The 22,519-nt window shown below is 37.8% G+C and overlaps 1 protein-coding gene across 10 annotated transcripts in view; it reads left to right on the top strand.

Moving 5' to 3' along the window:
- The window catches only part of LOC129242557 (epsin-1), a 41,237-nt gene extending 25,323 nt beyond the window's left edge, over positions 1-15,914 (top strand). For 8 of the 10 annotated variants that reach the window (XM_054879256.1, XM_054879261.1, XM_054879258.1 and 5 more), the window contains 9 exons: positions 3,196-3,284; positions 3,357-4,012; positions 4,075-4,234; positions 4,299-4,781; positions 4,852-4,954; positions 5,018-5,265; positions 7,343-7,441; positions 7,958-8,908; positions 14,373-15,914. In XM_054879256.1, coding sequence (XP_054735231.1) covers positions 3,196-3,284; positions 3,357-4,012; positions 4,075-4,234; positions 4,299-4,781; positions 4,852-4,954; positions 5,018-5,265; positions 7,343-7,441; positions 7,958-8,908; positions 14,373-14,438 — 2,855 coding nt within the window. In that variant the 3' untranslated portion in view covers positions 14,439-15,914. Of the gene's footprint in view, positions 1-3,195; positions 3,285-3,356; positions 4,013-4,074; positions 4,235-4,298; positions 4,782-4,851; positions 4,955-5,017; positions 5,266-7,342; positions 7,442-7,957; positions 8,909-13,967; positions 14,005-14,372 lie in introns of all 10 variants that reach the window. The other 2 variants (XR_008582188.1, XM_054879262.1) reach the window with 2 other exon arrangements.
- The last annotated feature ends 6,605 nt before the right edge of the window (positions 15,915-22,519 follow it).

The raw sequence follows: 22,519 nt of genomic DNA, 5'->3' as shown, positions 1-22,519 counted from the left end.
TTTGTCGACGTTTTAAATGAAGTTAAAATATTTGTCCATATCATAATATTCTCTCTTACGTGTATGTATGTATGTATGTATGCATATCGAATCTTCATTTATCTATGTTTTGTGTACACATCCATTTTCTCTTACAAGAATTATTTCCTTTATGAAGTGTTAAACAAAGTGAAGCTAAAAAAATCAGCGAAATCAGTAAAGCACAAAATGCGATTTCTTACATGAGTTTAATAACCTTTTAACTACGTGTTTTACTTGGAGGCCAAACTACAGTCTAGCGCAAAAGTTTGAGACCATTGTAGTCGTCAAGTTTGGAACACAATAATTGAAATTTGAAATAGTACGAGGGGGGTTAAATAAATACCCATGTTAGAAATGCAGACACAATTTAAAAAAAAAAAAAAATGTTTGTCTTTTTATCTTTCATCATAGTCTCCTTTTAGAAACATACACTTCTTCCAATACCCATGTTAGAAATGCAGACACAATTTAAAAAAAAAAAAAAAATGTTTGTCTTTTTATCTTTCATCATAGTCTCCTTTTAGAAACATACACTTCTTCCAACGCTCCGGCCCTTTTTATAACCTCTCCAAAAAATAGGATTTGTTGAACTCTTTCAAACTTAACTTTTTTTCCGCGAGCCATTTCTTCATGTTAGGGCACAAGAACCAGTCAGATCGGGCGAATACAGGGGTGCGGCAGCAATTAACAACGCAATTCAAGCAGTTTAGCGGTGACGACTCCCGAGGAATGTGCTGCTGAGTTATCATGGTGAAACAGCACCTTCTTTCCCGCCAAATACGGCCGTGTCTCCTTCAATGTTTTGTGAAAGCGTTCCAATAACTCACTGTTGTCCCGTGATCGTTCTTCGTTTTTCTAAAAAAATCCATGAGAATGACGCCGTTCGCATCCCAAAAAAACGTCGCCATGACCTTTCGCCTTCTTTGGAGCAGATTCACCGGACTAAGTCCATTGTTTTGATTGTTGTTTAGTTTCTGGTGTGCCACTGCTGCGAAGTTAACAGTCGCATCCGCTTGCTATCCAACGTGAGCAATCTCGGTAACCACGCCTGCCCGGCGTCGTAGTCGCTCCTCATCGCCCACGTTTAATTTCGTTGAACAAATATCTAACTGTGGTCATAGATGGCGAAGCGTCCTCAAAGCGTCCTGACAGCATCAAACTTTGGTTTTATCTCCTCGCATTTTTTCCCATCCAAAAACAAAAGCGAATTACCGAAGGCCTCTTTTTCCATCGCAGCGAAAACCACGATATACGTCTTACTCGAATAGCTACCAAATCTAAACAAACCTATCAATCAGACTGAAATTTGTTTTGCCGTCGTTCGATAGATGGCAGAACACGATGCTAACTCCAGCTTCCCTCAGGAACGCTCTGTGCCATCAACCACGGGCACTTATTAAGCCGCCCTCGTATTTTTTACTCTTAGTGTTATATCCGAATTCCGGAAAAATATTGTTTCTTAACAATTTTAGTATGTGCGCAGTAGTCGCTTTTGATTTAATTACAGTATCATAGTTTTACTGTTTAATATTTATTCCTCCTACTTTAAAGATTATTTAATTTGAGAAATATAATTCATTAAATTTGCAAGGATCGCCTTTGCCTCCCATTCATTAAAAATTGCTTCAATTGCGAAATATTTCCGTTGTTCGCTGCATATTTATGCTTTGGGTCTATGCAGATTAAGCACTGCGTTTTAAATTTTTATTCAATTTAACAAAAGCTAAAACAAAAAACTAGGCAACACTGGTTATATGTAAGCTGATTTTTTCCTTTCCATTCGACAACTATTCCATTATTACACTATAGTCTGCTTACAATAATTTTTTTTGTTTTTATTATTTTTATTATTATTATTATTTATTTAACTACTTTTGTGACTCTCTCGGAGTGCTACGTTTTTCTTTAATCCTGTTTCTTATTTCTTGAAGCATGAAATGTAACTACTATGTATTTAAAATGTTGTTTTTTGCTTTCGATTCTTTTCCATTCTTTTAATTCTCTTTTAAATCGCCCTGAATTATCAGTGTTTTGCTTCCTCACACAGTACTCCCCACTTCGAACTCACTCCGATCCGAAATTGTACTAATATCCTTCAAATCTTATTTAATTCATAAAAATGTTGTGTTTATTTACATTCATAGACACAGTACTGAGCAAGACTTAACCCGTTTAAAAACTTGTTCATATTCTGTTACTGTTATAATTGTTGTTTGCACACACACACACGAGTCATACATACATACGTATTTTATATTTAAAAAAATCTTTGGTCGCTTTCGCTTTGTGGTTTTCTTTTGAAAGTTTTCGTTATCGTTTATCTTTTTGTTTACACAAATTTTTCGTTCACTTTGGTGTTCTATTTGCTTATAAGTAGCAAAAAATACAACTCGTTTGATTTAACACCACAGAGAGACACATTCAAATAAATTTTTCCATTTGCAAAAAAAAAAAAAAAATTCTGCAAAATTATTTAATTTTCTCCAAAAAATTAATTAAATATTTTTCTGCAAAAAAATATTTTTTTTTGTTGCTAAAATAAATCCATCTTATTCAAAAACTTTTGCTCTCCTTACTGTTTTTCACATCATCTGATAACCCAAAATACATGTAATGTTTCCTTTTATTTTTGTTCTTTTCTAATTATTTATTAACCCCCGATCAATTTCCACTGCAATTCTCTTCATTCTTCTTTGAAATCCTTACTAACTACCATTGCATACCATAAATACAATATTACGTTTGTATGTACATACATATATTGCAGCAGGGATGCAATGCTGCTTGTTCTTCTTAATCGGCGATTTCACTTCATGCAGATTCTGAAGTTCGCCACGATTACGAAAATTCGCTGCTAAAAAAATTAAACTTAAATACATTGCATGTTAGCGTTATTACGTTGCCTAACCGCAGGCGCATAATAAACCTCTGGAGATTTTTGGCAATAGTCAGTATTTCACTGCCGCTTTGCATCCGTGCTTGATATTTGAAATTTATACGTACATATTTTTTTAAACGATCAAATATAACTCTTTCAAAATCAAAATTGACACTTTATTGTATGTTTTGTAATTAAGAGTTCAAAATAGTGCAATTAAATTTATATTTAATTTTTATTTGTAGTCACGTTTTTGTTAGCATTGCCAAAATTAATTCGTTTTATCTCTTCCAAAGTGCGAAAACAAAAGGAAGACATGCAAGTAAATGTCGCTGGTTTGCGTCGTAACATCAAAAACCTCGCGCACAACTATTCTGATGCGCAGGTAAGTTTTTGCATAAGAAAAATAAAACTAAAATTCCCTACCTCTGGATCACCTATCTGTTCGCTCGTTTAGGTGAAAGTACGCGAGGCCACGTCCAATGACCCTTGGGGGCCATCGGCTACTATAATGGCCGAGATTGCTGACCTCACCTACAATGTCGTAGCCTTCTCGGAGATAATGCAAATGATTTGGAAACGTCTAAATGATCATGGCAAGAATTGGCGGCATGTTTACAAGGCACTTATCCTGCTGGAGTATTTGATTAAAACCGGCACGGAAAAAGTGGCACAACAATGCAAGGAGAACATTTTTGCCATACAAACACTTCGTGAATTTGTGTACTTTGAAGAGGGCAAAGACCAGGGTACCCATGTACGCGAAAAAGCCAAACAGTTGGTGAATTTGCTAAAGGATGACGAACGTTTGAAGAATGAACGCGTGAAAGCGTTGAAGGCGAAAGAGCGTTTTGCACAACATCCCAGTGGTTTTGGTAGTGATGGTTACATTGATGGGCCGACGCATCGTGATATGCCGCCCGGTTGGCAGGAAGAACCGAAGCCAGTGTCTGAATTGGAGTTGGTGCGTCCGCAAACGGCTGGCGAGGAGGAGTTACAGCTGCAGTTGGCCATGGCCATGTCTCGAGAAGAGGCTGAACAAGAGGAGGCGAAACGACGCAGTGATGACGTGCGTTTACAGTTGGCGTTAAGTCAAAGCGAACAGGATTTCAAGTGCGTGAATTATTGGAAAATTGCAAATTTGTGTTTGTCCTTAATTTGATGTCTAATTTTAGAGATCAAACTGTACCTGTGGGTAAAAAGGATAAGCCACAATCGCATTTGTTAGATTTGCTTGACATTTCCTTGGGTGCCACTAGCATTTCCAGTCCGCCATTGGGTGCCACCGGCGGCAGTGGCGATCCATGGGCTACGCCGGCACGTGCTGCCAGCCAGGTAATTGTAGTGGATTAAATTAATTCAAATATTTATTATAATTTTTTTGAAATCGCATTTTAAGCTATCGGATCCCTGGTCGGGTACGTCATCGCCGCAAATTGATCCTTGGCAACCGGCTGCGTCTATGCGTACTGCCACCGCTTCAGCGCCACTAGGTGCAGTTGGCGGTATTGGTAGTAACGGTGGCGAAGCCTGGGGTCTAACACGCACACAATCACCGTCCGTGGCATCTGGTTCTTCGACTGAGGGTTGGCTGCAAAGCAATGGCGGTGGTGCTGCTGGTAGCACTGCCATATTGAATGGAAACTCTATTGGTGCCGGCGCGATTGGTGGCGTAGATCCTTGGCTATCTAAAAGCGGAGCTGTTGGAGGCGCAACTGCTGCCGAAAACGTTGAGCCAGTGGATTCATGGCTGACGGAGAAGGTGAAGCCAGTGGAAATATCGTCCCTAATGGCAGCGCCAACTGCCGATCCCTGGGCACCCAAAGCCGGTACGACGAACAATGACGATCTATGGAAGAGTACTGAAACGAGTGTGGTTAAGGTATGTATTAGAATGCCAAGAAATTGACATGTTGTTTTTGTACTTCTGATTTAAAAATTGTATTTTGTAGAAGCCTTCACCTGATTTAGATGAATTCGATATAATAACCAATCGAAATAAGACTGGAGATTTGTTAACTAATAGTTTGGCAAGTGTTTCTAACAATAATAACGGTAAGCGTTAGCAAAATTTTCAATTGAAAAGAAACATATTTTACTTAAATTCATTTTACATAGCATCACTACTCGATGAAATGGACCCGCTATCTGCAACGAATTCATCGCTCAATGCAGCCTCAACGAATACGAAGAAACAATTGAAAACACCACAGTCGTTCTTAGGTGAAAATTCATCATTAGTTAATTTGGATAATCTAATAAAGCCCATTCAAACGCAACCGCAAGTGGGCAATGCTGCCTACAATCCGTTTAGCGACACTGTTGTACCACCAAAAACAAATCTATTCCAGCAACAACAGCCTGCGGTGAGTATTATTTAATCTGCACTTTTGATCAGCAAGAGACGAGTCTGAAAATTGCTGAATACTGCTAGTGTTTTTTAGGCAGAAGTCTTTGCGATCCTACAGGTTTGCAAGCCTTGGAAGCGAGGGAGATGTAACATTTTTTACCGATAGCTAAGTCGCGATTCAACACCTGTAATGAGTTCTCAGATCTTGGTTCCAGGCCAAAGGAACATTGAGGGAAATGAAATTGCTATTGATCTTGCAAGGCAGGGGAGTGTATTGGTCTCAGAGATCTACCACCTGGTCATTGGCATCCCCCTGAGTGTTGTTAAAGAAGAATTGCACAACTTATTTCTCAGGAAAGCGCAGCTCCATTTCTTCATATGCTATTTCAAAAACCCTTTGGCGCCATTACAATAGGCGCGAGGCCCAGAAAGTTCTGGGCACTCCGCGTCATTCAATTTCTAAACTCGTAGCTGTGCTTTACGGGTTATTGGACGATCGGCATACGCGCGGAAAAGCTAGGTTTACCATTTAACCCTCATTACATAAGCTGTGGGGTGCTTTCCGAGAAAGAGACTATTGAGCACTTTCTCTGTAGACGTCCGTTTTTTTGTTTTTTAAGGAGGTTAAAATCAAAATGTCAGAAACATCATTAAAGGTGCCGTCGCACCAGTGGTATGTGGGGCATGCTCCCACTAGCACTATAACAACCCCCCTTATCGGCTGAGTTCCACCGTGGTAACATTTCGCGTTTATGTCTATTGACAACAGGTACCTGCGTCCAGGTTCCTCTTACATGGGCGTATGGAAGTTATACGCTATTTATCTATTGTTTCCACTTCATAAGTGGTTCTGCAACAAATGGAACATCGAAAAAGGTGTCGTAGGTATTACCGACATGTCGTAGTCTGATATCGTCTTGAGCACTAAGCTCAGGCGTCTGTGATTTGTCGTCAGCTCGTAGACAGTCTACCTTCAGTCAAAAGCTGCTTCTTCGTTGCGTGTTGCGTTGCCACTCTGCGCGCTGCATTCCAGCAAGTATAGTATTTGATGCGATCATCTTGATGATTAGATATTCCGGGCACAGCTGACCACCCAGAAGTGCTTCAAGCGTTCGGCGCTCCTCTTTGAAACGATCGCAGTAGAAGAATACGTGTTCCCTACTTTCTATAGCGTTTTTGCAGTTTGGGCAGAATGGGGTGCCCTCCAGATTAAATAGATGGAAGTACTCCAAAAAACAACCGTGGCCATTCAGTATTTGAGTGAGATAGTAGTCAACGTCTCCGTGTTTCCTGGTCACCCATTGGCTAATATTTGAAATAAGCCTATGAGTCCAACGGCCGTTAGTGGACGAATCCCATCTGTTTCTTCTATCGAATGCAGTCTCTCTGCAGCTTTTTCTTCTAATGACGGCTTAGCCCGTCGCCTGCCATAGATACGGCTCAATTCCTTTGCCTGAATGTCAACTGGTAGTTTGCCCGCAATAACGTCTATTGCGCCTCTCGAGACCATTCTGTAGCCACAAGTCACCCTTATTGCACGTCGGCGAAGTACCTGTGCTGCATATTGTATGCTGGACGTTTTAGCTCCGGCCCATATCGGGGCAGCGTGAAAGACTACGGGGTCTACAACCGTCGATAAGACACGTCTTCTGCTGACTTGTGGGCCGCCAATATTAGGCAACATTCCTGTAAGCGCTCCATTGATAGCATCAGCTTTTGCGCTTACTGCAGGTAGGGCTTGGCAGCTAGTCCATTGGCAGCTAGTCGATTAAGGTCACTGGCTTCTCTTTTCTTGAGCAGCCTGGGACAGTACACCAACCGTCAATTCCGTCAATCTTCTCCATTACATCAACAGCTCCAGTTGGCTGTAGATATCTGCCTGTTGGAGGTCTCACAATGGTATCAAAACGGCGCTTTAGTGCTACTAGAGGCTTGGCACTTCAACCATTTCACCTACCTACCAAAAGAAACTAGTCTATAAATGTTTTCTTCAATAACAGACATTGGAGAATATGGCCCACCCTTTATTGAATACAGAACTTTCTATTGCATAAGTAATATACACTTTTATTATAATCGGAAACCATTTGCAGGTACCGTCCATTAATCAGCTAAAACAACAACAGCCCTTTGCCATGACTATGAATCAAGATCCTTGGGCGCCGGTCAACAATTCCACTAATACGTCACAGGTATGTTAAGCACATAACTATTTGTAATTGATGTAACATGAAAAATCCGGCTTAATAATTACAAAAACAAAAAAAAAAATGATTTCTAAAGACAAAAACCCTTTTTCAACGTAAGAGACAATTTGCCGAAAATTTTAATTTAATCAAATAAATCAATTTGTTGCTGGTGCATGGGCCGCAGAGGGTTGAAAACGCATTGTTAGGTGTAAAAAAAAAATATTTAATTGTGTGAAGGGGAAGGGATTGAATTTCGCAATTGGAAATATGCTCTGTGCATTTTGCTTCTTTTGTTTAATTTTAAAATTTATAATAAAATTGCTTTTCAATTATTTTAAATTTGCTATATTCTAAAATTCTTTACTTTCATACTCTATTTTATTTGAATTAATTTTCCTACAATTTTACATTATATTTGTTCTCTATATTTTTAATTAATTTATTTCAAACAAAAAAAAAAAACGCTTTCGCATGAACAAATAAAAAACACTCACAATTACTCCTTCTTTCGAAACCAAGCCCTCCAGAAACTTCTTTACTGAATATGAACGCGACGAATTCACAAGTTTTCATAGCAACAATTTGCATAACGAAAATAATAATAACAAACAAATCAACAATAATCTCAACAACAACAACATCAGCTGCAGCAACCACAACAAACCAACTCTACAATATTCGAAAAGTGATTATGACGTCTTCAATACCTCGTTCGGCACTTCTTCAAATGATTTCTTTCTCTATAATAACAACAACAATAGTCAACAAAATGGACCTCATCAATTCCAAACCCAAGTGCAAGTTCATAGCCAAAGTGTTGATAATATACGCAACATACAAACCACCAGCGACAGTGACACAGACATCTATGATAACCCATCAAATACGACCATCCATCAGCAAGTGGCAACTAGCAACAGAAATTTTCAAACCAGCACCAATACCACCAGTTCCTCCCTAGCTTTACAGCCACCACTCGCACCAGCCACTAAGCATTACCAGACGGATTTTGCGGACTTTAACGCCGCGCTAAATCAAGATAGCTTTGTCAGCGATGCCTTTAACAAGAATACGACATCCAACTATGCCTATGGCCAAGCATCCACCAAATTAGATGCCACATACCAAACAGCGCCGTTGGCAGCAAGTTACAGCAATGCCTTAACGGCCGCTTTGGCAGGTACGCCGGGTATTAAATTAGCTGCTATGCCGGTGCCAATGTCGACTACAACTATTCCATTTGGTTTCGGCCCTTCATCTATGGATATGGGCAGCGGTGTTGGTGATACTGGCACTGGTATTGGTGTTGGCGTTGGCGGTGGCTCTTTATTTAATTATGGGTTTTATGATGCAACTCCGTCAATAAACCACAACCACAACCACAACTTCAACAATAACAACAATAGTGCCAACAACAATGCAATATTTTCGATGTCGACATCGTCGTCGTTGGGCAACTGTAAGCTGGAAGTGAGTGTCTGTTGAATACGCTGTGGATGCTAAAGTTACTATTTAGTACAAAGTTGCTAAACTTGCTAGCGTCGGTTAATGCGAGTTGAAAAATTGAGAACTACCAGTATTTTGTTGAGTTTATTGCTACAGTGTGCAGTTGCTTTGCTATTCGATTGAATTTTGTTACTCTTACGAACGTTTTATTTCTTGAATCTTTGATTGTTTTTTATTTCGTTATTTTTGTTAAGACTGTTGTTTTTTAATAGTTTTGTTCTTGTTTTATGTTAAATCGTTAGTTAGTTTTTTTACACAGCTTGGTTTTGTTGAAGAAAAACTGCTGAAACAGGAGTAGTGAGCAAGCCAGGCTGAGTTGGGGGAGTTGGACTTAGAGATTCTCAACAGAGAGAGGTGCAAACGCTGTAGTAAAACTCGCTAACAAAATTCATTGTGCACATAACCAGTTAGCGCAAATTAGATTGTTGTATGAACGAAAAAAAAAACTACTATATACCTATGAAATGAGTCTTTTCAATTTCAAACGTTTATTCACAAAAAATGGTTAAAAATTTAATCTTCAAAATAATAGCCATCGCTAGCGACACATTTTTCCCATCTCTCGGGCAATTTGTGGAAGCCGCGCCAAAAAAATTGGCCGTCTTTGCCCGCAAACCAATCGTCAAACCATTTTTTGGCTTCTTCGTGAGAATTGAAGCGCTGCTCGGAAAGTGCGTGGCCCATCGACGCAAACAAATGATAATCGGAAGGCGCCAAGTCTGCTGAGTAAGCCGGATGCACCAGCGGTTCCCAATCGTACGTCTCCACCAATTCCTGGGTCGCTCTTGTTCGATGTTTCGGTGCATTGTCACATTGTCAGTTCATGCGGCACCCATCTTCCGACCTTTAAAATCATGCCCATGTTTTCAAACGTTTGGAAATGGTTTTTGGGGTCACTCCCAACTGCTCTGCCATCATTTCTTGCGTTTGACCATCACCTTCATCCAACAATGCTTGCAATTCGGCATCCTCAAACTTTTTCGATGGCCGGTCACGGTCGTCGTTCTCCACGCTAAAATCACCACTTCGGAATTTTTCAAACCACCTCAAGCACTGTGCTCTACTTAGAGCATATCCACCATAGGCTTTAGATGAGCTTGAGGAGCGTTTTTCTTCAGTTGATAACAGAAAATCAACGATGTCCGCAAATCGTAGTTTGAAGGCACGAAATTCGACATTTTTAAGAGCGACAAAAATGCATTGTTGTTGACAGATGACAGACGAAAAAAACAAGACATTTTGAAAGGTTTAAAAATACTCCTAGCGACATCTATGGACTAATAGCTGAACGTCGCATTTCATAGGTATATATACATAGGTATGTAAATGCTCTCTGCTATTGCTCTCAATACCTTTGAGCGGCGTGGAATCGATTCTGGTTTGGCTACGCTTCAATTGAAGAACTTACAGCAGCAGTATTTTTGGAACTGCGACCGGTGCGTTGCTTCACTGGCGCACAAGAATTCCAAACGGAATATGTTGGCATTAGTTTATTTACAGGACTTTACTATTTAGTCTTGCCATGAATTCTGTGACAAATTTTACATGGCATACGGCGAACTCAAATTCGCAGAAAAAAGTTCCGTTATTTTCACTTTTGTTCGTCTAGTCATAAATTAGACTCAGTTTCGTGGCAAATTTCGCTTGCTTTCGTGGGAAAATCGCATTGCAGTGATTGCATTACAAAAGTGTGGTAAAAGTGCAAGTCAAATTTACGAATTGCTGAAAAAAATTAATATTTCGAGAATGTTTGTTTACCGCACCATCAATCGTTTTTCCCAATGCCTGAAGTGATCGACAGAAAAAGAAGTGCTCGTCCCCGCGTGTCTTGAATCAGTGCAACCATAAAAGCCATTCGAGAAAGAATTCGCAGAAATCCCCTTAGAAGGCAGAAAACCATGCCCAGTGAAATTAAAGTATCGACCAGATCCATGTCAAGCCTAATTATTGACGATCTTCACATGAAAGCCTTCCGTCGCTCAGCTGGGCATCTTTTGACAACGCGCTTGAGGAAAATTATACTCGACAGATGCAAGCAGCTTTTTCGGTGACACGCGGTCAACGGCCATAAAAATATTCTATTCACAGATGAGAAAATGTTCACTGTTCAAGAGTTTTTAATAAGCAGAACTAGAGAATCTGTGCTAAAACTTATAAAGACGCCAAAAATGTTGTTCCAAAGGTTCAGCGTGGCCACCATCCAGCTTCTGTAACGGTTTAGTGGAGAGTGTCATGTAAAAGCGTTACATCTCTGCATTTCTGCGAAAAAGTGGTTACGACCCGGGCAAAAGTGTACCAGGAGGACGTCTTAGAAGGCGTGGTGAATCTGTTCGATGGAGAGCGTTGGATCTTCCAGCTCACAAGGCAAAAACAACCAAGCAGTGGCTAAAAAACAAAATTCCTGGGTACATAGCCGCAGAAGATTGGCCGTCTGGCAGTCCAGATCTGAGTCCATTAGACTACAGTTTATGGTCAGAATTGGAGAACATGGCCCGTCGAAGACCTCACAGAAATTTGAAGAGTCTCAAAAAATCTTTGGTTCGAGCAGCGATGCCAATATTCAAGAAAACTATGCGTGCTGCAATGGCTGAATGGTCTAATCGTTTGAATGCTTTTTTTTAATATTTACATGATTTATTAAAATTAACTTCATAAAAAAAGTATTATAATTTCATATCTATAACGGACTTTACTTGTAACAGAACTCATGGCAGGACTAAGTATACAGGTTTTAAGTAGCGAGAATCAGTTCTGCAGTAATCGGTAGTAATCTTTAATAATTTCCAAGAGCAGTTGATTCCTGAACCTTCATCATGATAAGAATGTGAACCTTAAATGATATTTTGACATTATCAAATCATGAATAAAACTCATAAATATGAAGTTCTTCTTCTTGATTGGCCGAAGTTATTAAGCCCAAATTGATAAACCCAAATTTGAGTTAAGAGTTTCTTAAAAAGCAGCTCCCTACACGTCTGCCCTGGTATTCCCATAGTGAGGTTTTTTCTCCCTCAGCGGATACTGAATAATCATTAAAACCATTTGAGTCGGACTTTACGCTGGCCAGTTTTTGGTCCACATCGAAAAGTTTAAAAACTAAGCAGTGGATCGATGACTTATCAGTTTAGATATTTAAAATAAAATTGCTGCCGAATAGGTTGGTGCGTGACTACTATTCGCGTGACTACCACTCGCAGTTCAGAGAGAACGTAGGTTCGAATTTCGGTGAAACACTAAAATGAAGAAAAAAGCGGTGCACCTTATAGCGGTCGCCGCTCGGCAGTCAATGGCAAACCTCCGAGTGTATTTCTGCCATGAAAAAGCTCCTCATAAAATATATCTGCCATTCGGAGTCGGCTTGAAACTGTAAGACCCTCCATTTGTGGAACAACAGCAAGACGCATACCACAAAGAGGAGATAGATATATTGGGTTGGCAACTAAGTAATTGCGGATTTTCTTTTAGACAATTTTTTCATGGAACTAAACAACTTTATTCTGTGATGTATTGCCCATTTTGATCAATGACCTTTTGCCATCTTTCAGGCAGCATCACAATCCCACGATCATAAAACTTCTGGTTTTTATTAGCAAAAAACTGAGTCAGGTACGATTTGACATCATCATCATTATTGAAATTTTTACCATTCAAGGAATTTTGTAAAGTAACGAAACAAAAAGTAATCAGATAGTGCAAGGTCATGACTATATGGTGGATGTGGCAAAACATTCCAACCAAGCTTCAATAATTTTTGTCGAGTGGCCAAAGATGTGTGTGGCCTTGCATTGTCATGATGGAATACAATACTTTTTTGATTTGTCAATTCGGGCCGCTTTTCTTCAACTGCTTTGTTTTATTTCGTTAGTTGTTCAATGTAGACAGCAGAATTGATCGTTCGGTTGGGTGGTAAGACTTCAAAGTGGATAATTCCTTTGTAATCCCACCAAACTGATGTTGTAGGAGTTGGTTCACCTGGCCTGCTTCACGATATTTTCCACTTGATATTGTTGTAAACAACACATTTTCCATCGCCAGTTATCAGTCGTTTTAAAAATGAATCATTTTCATTACGTTTCTTTATCAAATCGCAGCTGTTAATGCGTTGCGTAAAATGCGTTGCTTTCACTTCGTGAGGAACCCATGTATCGAGTTTTCGAACATAGCCAAATTGTTTTAAGTGATTTTCAATGCTTGCATGTACCTAATATATGTGATACATGAAGTTTCTCTGCAATCCCACGTGTTGTACTGTGACGATCCGAATCGATTATTGCTTTGATTAGGGCGTCATCAACTTCAACTGGACGACCAGAGCGATTTTCATCTTTGAGTGAAAAATCACCAGATTGAAATTTGGCAAACCAATTTTGACACTGCCGTTCTTTTAAGACTTCGTCACCATAAACAGCACATAACTTTTTATGAGCTTGAGATGCGGCTTACCCTTTGCGGAAATAAAAAAGCAAAATATGACGAAAATGTTGCTTTTGATTGTCCATTTTTCAACGAACGCCAAACGAAAACTACGCAACTGATCAAAAAACCTTTTTTTACTGATTAACAGCTGAATGGCCAATTATCAAATAACAAAATGTGTTTTAAATTTGTACTACGTCTGCAAACCTAAAAATTCAACTGAAGCCATCCATGAAATCTGTGAAATCCGCAATTACTTAGTTGCCAACCCAATGTAAACAAGTATTCTAGGTTCCCAGAAATGCTTAGGAAGTCTGATAACTCGAATAGTGTAATGAGTTCTAAGAAATCTGTGGAAGTATTTTTTAAACGCATTTTTGTGAGTTCTAAAAGTTTTAAATGTCTCCGCTGTTATTTAGGTCTTCAGTTTTGAAGCTATAAAAATTGTTACACCCCAAATCAACTGTTTGTTTTTTCGCTACCCCTTCCTGTCCTCCCATCCCTTACAGCCCCACAAACTACCCATTGACTTTTAAAAAGCTTTGCTCAATATCCATTTGCATTTACTCGTATTTTACATAATTTATCAAAATTTTGTATCTTGTAGCCAACAATGGAGGCTTGGACACTTAAATAAAAAATGGGTAATCTTGAAATGCTTTAAAAAATATAACAGCATGTCACTAACCGTTCTTAATAAGTAGAAATTTGCTGTAGCTAAAATAAATTGCATGTAAATATTAGAAAATATTTGTAGAAAAAAAAACATTTAACATTTTAAGTGCACAAGCGACGCTGCTTCACAAAGTGGAACGGTCCTTGTGGCGCATCAGCGCACTTTAGTGTTTATTGGTATTTATTTGCTGTATGTACATACGTAAATATTTTATTTCTTTTCCTTTGATTTCTTCTCACTTACTATTAATATACGCGTATGTATGTAAAAAAAATATGCAAATGTTTCTCGTATATACTACACAACTAATGAAGCTTTTTTCCACGCTTTTTCCAGAATAATAACAATATGCCTTGGATGAATCCGGAAGCAGCATCGTCGTCGAATCCATTCTTATCGTAAACTAAATTTTTTTAATGCGGAAATTTATATTGGGCGGGTTTTAAAACAGCGAGCGCTACTCAGTTAGAGGAATAAAGAATTCTTTTTTTATATATACACATTTACGCATAAAAACAAAAAAAATTATGAAAAAGTATAAATTTAATATAAGTATTATAATTGTAATAATGAATGTTTGAAAAACAGATGCAGGCGTTGCAATAGAGAGCTACAGCGAGAGAGACCGAGAGAGACAGAGAGAGAGAAGAGGCAACATGTTGGTTGGGGCGCGTGAACGCGTGTGTATGTGTGTGTGCTTCCTAAAGGCAACAAGGCGTGTGGTGGAGCAAATTTGAGCTGCAATGGCAGCTTGTATGCGTATTAGCACTTAGGAGGGGCTTAAAAGTTTTTACTAAAAATGTATGTACATATCTTTTGAAAGTATTTGAGTAATAAAAAAAGAAAGAAATAAATAAATAAATAAAAAGAAAAGTTTCCCACTTAATTACTTGCAGCTGCTGTTGTTACCCAATCTGTAGTATATTTGCCACCACCTCCATACACGTCTGCCAACACAACACACCGAGGGCACGCGCCACTAAATGTTGCCAAAGCAGCAGATCAATACAAAATTAAAATTAAAAATCAAGAAAAAACAAAAACACTTATACACATACATACATGCATACACACCTTATACATGTACGAAAAGAAGAAATTATTGAGAAATTGAGCTGAACAGAATGTTAGAGGAAATACAAATTATGTAACCATTGCTACTTTATTTTAATGCAATAGCTATAGTAATAGAAATTGTAATTGTTTAAATATTTTATCGTTGTAAATCTTTTTTGTAATTGTAATTTTTAAAAGATACATTGTCTACATATATACATATGATGCAAATTATTTTTATATATAAATGAAATTACCACTAAACTATCGTATGTACAATGTTATGTTGCAATTTGCCGAGCAGAGTAATTACTCGTATGTTTGTTATGTAATACATGGATTGTGCGATCAACCAACGACAGCTAAGCGAACCTTATGTATGTATACAATACTAAACCAAAAAAAAAAAAAACAAAATTAAAATCATTAAAAAAGCAAACAAACAAACAAACAGCCTAACTAAATGTTTCTCTTACTTACATTTGTTATTATTATTTAAAAGTGTATGCGAGTATTTTGCTGGTAATGGTGAACTAGTGAGCGATTTGTACTACTTATACACACATACATACATATTAAAATGTTAAAAATTTTTATTGCTAATCAATGCGCTATGTAATTTACTTGTATTTATAATTTTGTTTAATTTTACTCGATTCAAAGACAGTTAGTAGTTATCAATTTGATGATGCGCGACCTAAAATATAACAAATATAAAAATGTATAGCAAAAAATGTAGTTTGAAAAAGCTTCACACCTGATAATAATTCTAAGTGACGCAATTAATAAAATTTTACTGTCAAATAATTTGTATCCTTTAAATACGTACACTTGTGTTCACGTAATTAAGTCACTCCAACTTTTTACATTATCCGTTTCAACGGATGCCGCCAACTGAGCGGCATGACACCTTTTATTCCTGAGCCCAGCGCCGCCTGGATGCGGGAAAAGCCATTTTAGTATTTTTATCACTCTTGTTGCGGTATTACAAGGTTGTTCAATAAGTTTTGCGGTTCGTTAAGAAAAACCCAGTTTTATGGTTTGTAAAATACTTTTTATTATTCAGTGTAGTCTCCGTGAACGTCAATACACTGCTTCCAATGAGGTTGCAATTTATGAATTGCATCGTTGCTGCCGTAGCCGTGACACACCGAAATGAAGAAAACGTTTTTTCTAATAGCGGTCGCACTCGGCAGGCAATGGCAAACCTCCGAGTGTATTTCTGCCATGAAAAAGCTCCTCATGAAAAATATCTGCCGGTCGGAGTCGGCTTGAAATTGTAGGTCCCTACATTTGTGGAACAACAACAAGACGCACGCGACAAAGAGGAGCAAATGCTCAAAATGTTGCTAAGAAAGTCGCATTCGGATGTGGTTTTGTTGAGTTCCATTGTTGGCGAGTGCGGCATCCATTGCGTACACAGTTTTTTGAAACCCAGTACTTCAAAGTACTGCTTACACTCGTCATTAAAGTGGATCGTTTTCAAGCCTTCTACGACCAGGCTTATATTTAGCAACCCATCTTCCTACTGCACTAATTGAATCGAACTGCATTGATGGCGAAAAGTCCTTATACCCTTTCAACATTCGTTCATGAATTTCCTTTGCTTTTAAACCTACCAAAATAAAAAAATTCAATCACTGCACGAAAAATGGAAATGTGGAAAATACTGTGACATGTCGGTAAACAAAGAATGAATTGATTGAATTGAAACTTAAAAAAAAAAACCAAAAAAATGAAACGTAAAAAAAAACAAAAAAAAAAAGACTACGCTCTCTCGATCGAACCGCAAAACTTATTCAGCATCCTGCTATATTCCAAAAAAAGAAAGTGTGTGGTAGTTCACGGAACCCGCACGATTGAAGTGAAACTTCTTTTATCAACAAATCAATAATTTAACTATTATTTCAATATAATGCATGCAGAAGTCATGGAAAGCATGGAATGGAATTTTATTAAACAGAATTATTTATTTATTTTAATATAAAAAGAAATGAATTTATTGTACTCAATTACATTTGGTTCTCGGCATTGTCATTATCATTATTGGATTCGTTTTCCAAAAATGAAACAAGGGCTTTATGGTAACTGAAATACGTAAAAAATGATCTACATTCTAATCTATCAAGGTATCGATGAAATACTGCATCAATGGTAGTTCCGCATCTTGTTGTTGGTACTACAAATTATCACTTATCGTACAACCGGAGGATTCACTGTCACGGTGTTCAACAGTAGCTCTTAATTTTTTACGCTCCAAATACTCACGTTGCCGTTCAGCACCTGTTTTCGGTTTCCGTTTTTGTTGATTTGATGCCATATTTATAGACTAAGAGCCCGCGACGCCCAGACCTTCGTTAAATTATAAAAGTTGGAAATTTTTCTATATACGTCTCCTATACAGGTATAAGCAAACCCAGATTATTAAACCTGGGTCGCGGTGGCTTTGGCAGGTAACAGGTAGTAAAGGTGAGTAAAATTGAGTCTCAAATTTGTAATAGTATAAAGCTTAGTTTTTATACATTTCAACTTACAATCATATCAGAAACTGCCTCGTCCATTGGCGGACACTTAGGGCGGTAACAACCCCTCCCCAGACACCCTAACATTCTAATTATTTATAAATCTACTTTCGTCATAGTATAAAATCTAATTTTTATATATGTTATTCAGAGATCTATAAAAATAATGTTTTCAAAATCCCCAGACAGTTTCGATGGTTCCCCTATCTTCCCAGACATAATGAAGTCCACTCCAGGCGTAAGCGCGATGAATATATATGTACGTTGGTGCGAGTGAAATAGCGCGATTGGTCTACGGCGATCTTTTTCTGCGCATCAGCTGTCTTATACTCTGTATAATACTCCGTATTGTATAATATGTAGTGTGAACTGTTATACGTACAGCAAGCGTTTAATAATTTATTTGCAAAATTTATTATAAAATAAGTGGTCTAGTTGTGATAAAGTGTTGTCATGGAAACGGAGGAACCGGAAAAAAACAAATTAAGTTGTTTTATTTGTAAGAAAAGTGAGGGGAAATTAATATTGCTTTCTGAAGAGACATTACAGAAGTGCCGAACTGTTTTGAAAGTCAGAAAAAAACACAACCTTAAATATGCGAATGTTATTTTGCCTGATGAATATACAGATGGAGGTTATCACCGGGAATGCCATAAAACATTCACAGGCGTTAATAAACAGTACTACAATTCGGAGCCTGCAGATTTAAAAAAAGAAAAAAAGAGTAAACAAAGAGTCGATTAGTGTAGACAATTTATCTCCAGATACACCGATAGTACCTGAGTTCACTACCGAACTCGCAACAAAATCTCCAACATCATCAGAACAAAATTTATATTCTGAATTGATAAAGCTCCAGCCTTCAACCTCCACAGAACAATCTCATTTACCGCCTCAACATACAGAACCTTCAACAATTTCACAATCGACTTTAGCTAGTGAGGTAGCTAGAGGTCTTACAATCGACAAGTTATCAAAAAAATGGTGACATTAGTACACCAGATGTTACTGAAGTAAACAATGTAATTGGGGACGTAAATACTCAACCCGAAATCGTTGTCAGTAGTAATGACTCTCCGATTGTTTGTATATTTTGTAATAAACAGAAGAAGAAAGTGCGCTCAAAAATGCTTCCACTTCATGCAGCTGAAACAAACCAATTTAAAGGTAGTATTTTTTCTAACATTGAAGGTTTAGAAGAATATAACGAGTTTTCAACTACATTGAATAATTACTCTGCTCCAAAAATATATTATCATACTGATTGTCGAGTTCATTTTAACAATGATGTGTCGTCTAAAAAAAAATCATCTAGTAAAAGTCATTGGCATTACAATCGAGAGTATCACAGACAAGTTTTTGACGAAATTGGCAGCATTATCGAAGAAGATATTATTAAAAAAGGACGATGTTATTTTTTAATATATTTACATGAACTGTATAAAGAGTCATTGGAAAAAATTTATCAAGATAATTCCGTTGAAATGAACTTCGTTTTCACAGCACACCATCTCGAAGAAAAAATTATGAAAGTATATTCTGAAGATATAAAATTTTTTACTATTCGAAATAAAAAAATTGTCGCACCTAAATATTTACAATCAATAGATGAAACAGTCCTCGACAGCTTACACACAGAAAATATTTTACAGAAGTCCGCATTACTTTTAAGGAAACTAATTCTGAAAATTGAAAAAAATAAATTACCTTCTAAAAATATAACAGCGCAACATTTGATAACAGGAGAAGTCTCTATACCAGAACCATATTTAAGGTTGTGTTTTTTTCTGACTTTCAAAACAGTTTGGCACTTCTTTAAAGTCTCTTCAGAAAGCAATATTAATTTCCCCTCACTTTTCTTACAAATAAAACAACTTAATTTGTTTTTTTCCGGTTCCTCCGTTTCCATGACAACACTTTATCACAACTAGACCACTTATTTTATAATAAATTTTGCAAATAAATTATTAAACGCTTGCTGTACGTATAACAGTTCACACTACATATTATACAATACGGAGTATTATACAGAGTATAAGACAGCTGATGCGCAGAAAAAGATCGCCGTAGACCAATCGCGCTATTTCACTCGCACCAACGTACATATATATTCATCGCGCTTACGCCTGGAGTGGACTTCATTATGTCTGGGAAGATAGGGGAACCATCGAAACTGTCTGGGGATTGTGAAAACATTATTTTTATAGATCTCTGAATAACATATATAAAAATTAGATTTTATACTATGACGAAAGTAGATTTATAAATAATTAGAATGTTAGGGTGTCTGGGGAGGGGTTGTTACCGCCCTAAGTGTCCGCCAATGGACGAGGCAGTTTCTGATATGATTGTAAGTTGAAATGTATAAAAACTAAGCTTTATACTATTACAAATTTGAGACTCAATTTTACTCACCTTTACTACCTGTTACCTGCCAAAGCCACCGCGACCCAGGTTTAATAATCTGGGTTTGCTTATACCTGTATAGGAGACGTATATAGAAAAATTTCCAACTTTTATAATTTAACGAAGGTCTGGACGTCGCGGGCTCTCACTCTATTAACAGAAATCAATCAACAAAACAAAATATGTTTGTAAGATTTGCTCAAAACTACACACACACTCTATGACGAGTCTCGCGTTACTAATATAATATTGTGTTTGGGATAACTGTCAACTGTTTCCACCGAAATGCGTTCGCAAAGTGTATGGTCTTTGGTATGGTAAACAGATTTATGATACATTATTTTGCGGCGACAGCACAGCGCGATAGCCCAGCGGCTAGCAATGTGGGCTTCCGATCCGAAATCCTTGGTTCGAATCACAAGAAAATTTTTTTTTTTTTTTTTTTATGCATTTATTTCATTTTGTTTTATGATATGTTTAAGAGCAGATTTTTTTCATGGCAGAAATACACTCGGAGGTTTGCCATTGCCTGCCGAGGGGCGACCGCTATTAGAAAAATGTTTTTATTAATTTTGCTTTCACCGAGATTCGAACCAACGACCTCTCTGTGAATTCCGAATGGTGATCACGCACCAACCCACTCGGCTACGGCGGCCGTCAATCAAATGTCATATTTACAAATTACATTCGATAAGAATGCAATAATAAACGACCGCATTACATTCACGACGACACGCCACGCCAGTCTTTTAACAGATGGCGCTGGCATAGCGTGAGTTTTACGTAGTTTAGCGTAGTTTTACTCCTCACAGCGTTTCATCCACGCCACGCTTTTAACAGATGGCGCTGGCGTGCGTCACATATCGATGAAACGCTATGGTTTTACTCTTCACAGCGTTTCATCCTTCGAGACAAAAGAAGTTTCACTTCAATAATACTTTAAGCATTCTTCCGAGTCAAGTTAATTTAGTTCCCTCATTTTAATTACGCTGCGACATCCTTTGCCGTTTTGTCTTCTTCAAGGGCGAGCAAATGCTGAATAAGGTTTGCACCGACTAGATAAAAAGCACCACATTATTCGCAGTGGAACTGTAAAATATTGCGCAGAATGCTCTTGTCGAAAAGTTCCTTGTATGTAGAAGGCGAGAAGCGATATTTTAATCTCAGCCCAGGGATACCTACTGGAAAGTACTTCGACGAGTCTCATATCCTAAAATAATATACAATTTAAATCTGTTTGTTATTCTCTTAAGGCTAGTACTAACTGGAATGTGAATGTTTTGGGCAAGCAACCTGCTTTGGGCACACCGTGAAATATTGCTAGCAACATTCATCGCGAAATGAGAAGAAACGTCAAATTTATGAGCAACGCCTCAGAATCAATTGGTAAATTTTGGTAAGAAAAGTGTTTTGAAATAAATGAATCCACATATACTCGCATACTTGCACAAAAAAATGTTACACTCTTTGCGAAAATGTTTCGCCTAAAAATTCTCGGAATAATCACTTGCAAACGAACTTTCAATTCTCGCTCAATTTTGAATACTCCCTTTTAAAACGGTGTGAAAAAATGTTGCTTGCATGTTGCGTGGTGTTTTCACGGCGTGAACTGAGTATTACTTTGCCGTGAAATACATACGAAATTTCACGCAAATTTCACGGCAATGCAATTTGTATGATTGTTACATTTTTTTGTCCAATTTGTTGGATTTTGAGAGCCTTTTCACGTGCAATGCGAACTTAGTACTATGATTTACGCTGAAGTACTTATATTTAAGCAAAATTTCGCTAAGGGGTGATCAATTGAGAGGTATTGGATTTTAAATTGAAATAAAATCATCAAAATTTGAATTGATTGAGCAATTTTTATTATTTTTGTGTAGAACCAATCCTAACATTTTTTTTTAAGATAACCCATTTCAAATGTCCGTAAACAGTTATTTTGAATGAGTCGCGACTCGCTGGTGAACTTCGATCGGCATCGGTGGCTGGTTTAATCGCAAAGCATTTAGACTTTACATACCCCCACAAATAAAAGTCCATAGTTGTGATATCACACGATCTTGGGGGTCAATCATTGGTCCGAAACGAGAGATAAATTGGTCACCGAAACAACGGCGCTGTAAATCCATAGTTTCACGGTCTGTATGGCAAGTAGCGCCGTTTTTTTGCAACCAAATGTTGTTGAGATCACGGGCTTCAATTTCCGGCATCCGGCATTAAAAAGTTGATTATCACAACGCGTTAGCGTTCGCCTTTCACTGTCACATTGGCACTAGTCTCGTCTTCGAGGAAATATGGGCCGATGATTCCTCCAGCCCCTAGGTGGCACCAAACTTTTGTTTTCATTGGATGTTCTTGAATGGCATCGGGTTGCGCCTCAGCCCAAATAAGACAATTTTGCCTATTGACATAGCCATTACACTAAAAGTGGGGCTTATCGCTGAACAAAATTCGGATCTACGGGGAGTTTTTCAAGAGCCTTACGACTGAAATTGT

Source organism: Anastrepha obliqua, chromosome 3 (assembly GCF_027943255.1).
Source record: "Anastrepha obliqua isolate idAnaObli1 chromosome 3, idAnaObli1_1.0, whole genome shotgun sequence".
NCBI classification, from domain to species: Eukaryota; Metazoa; Arthropoda; class Insecta; order Diptera; family Tephritidae; genus Anastrepha; species Anastrepha obliqua.
This window is presented reverse-complemented; position numbering and strand designations above follow the sequence as displayed.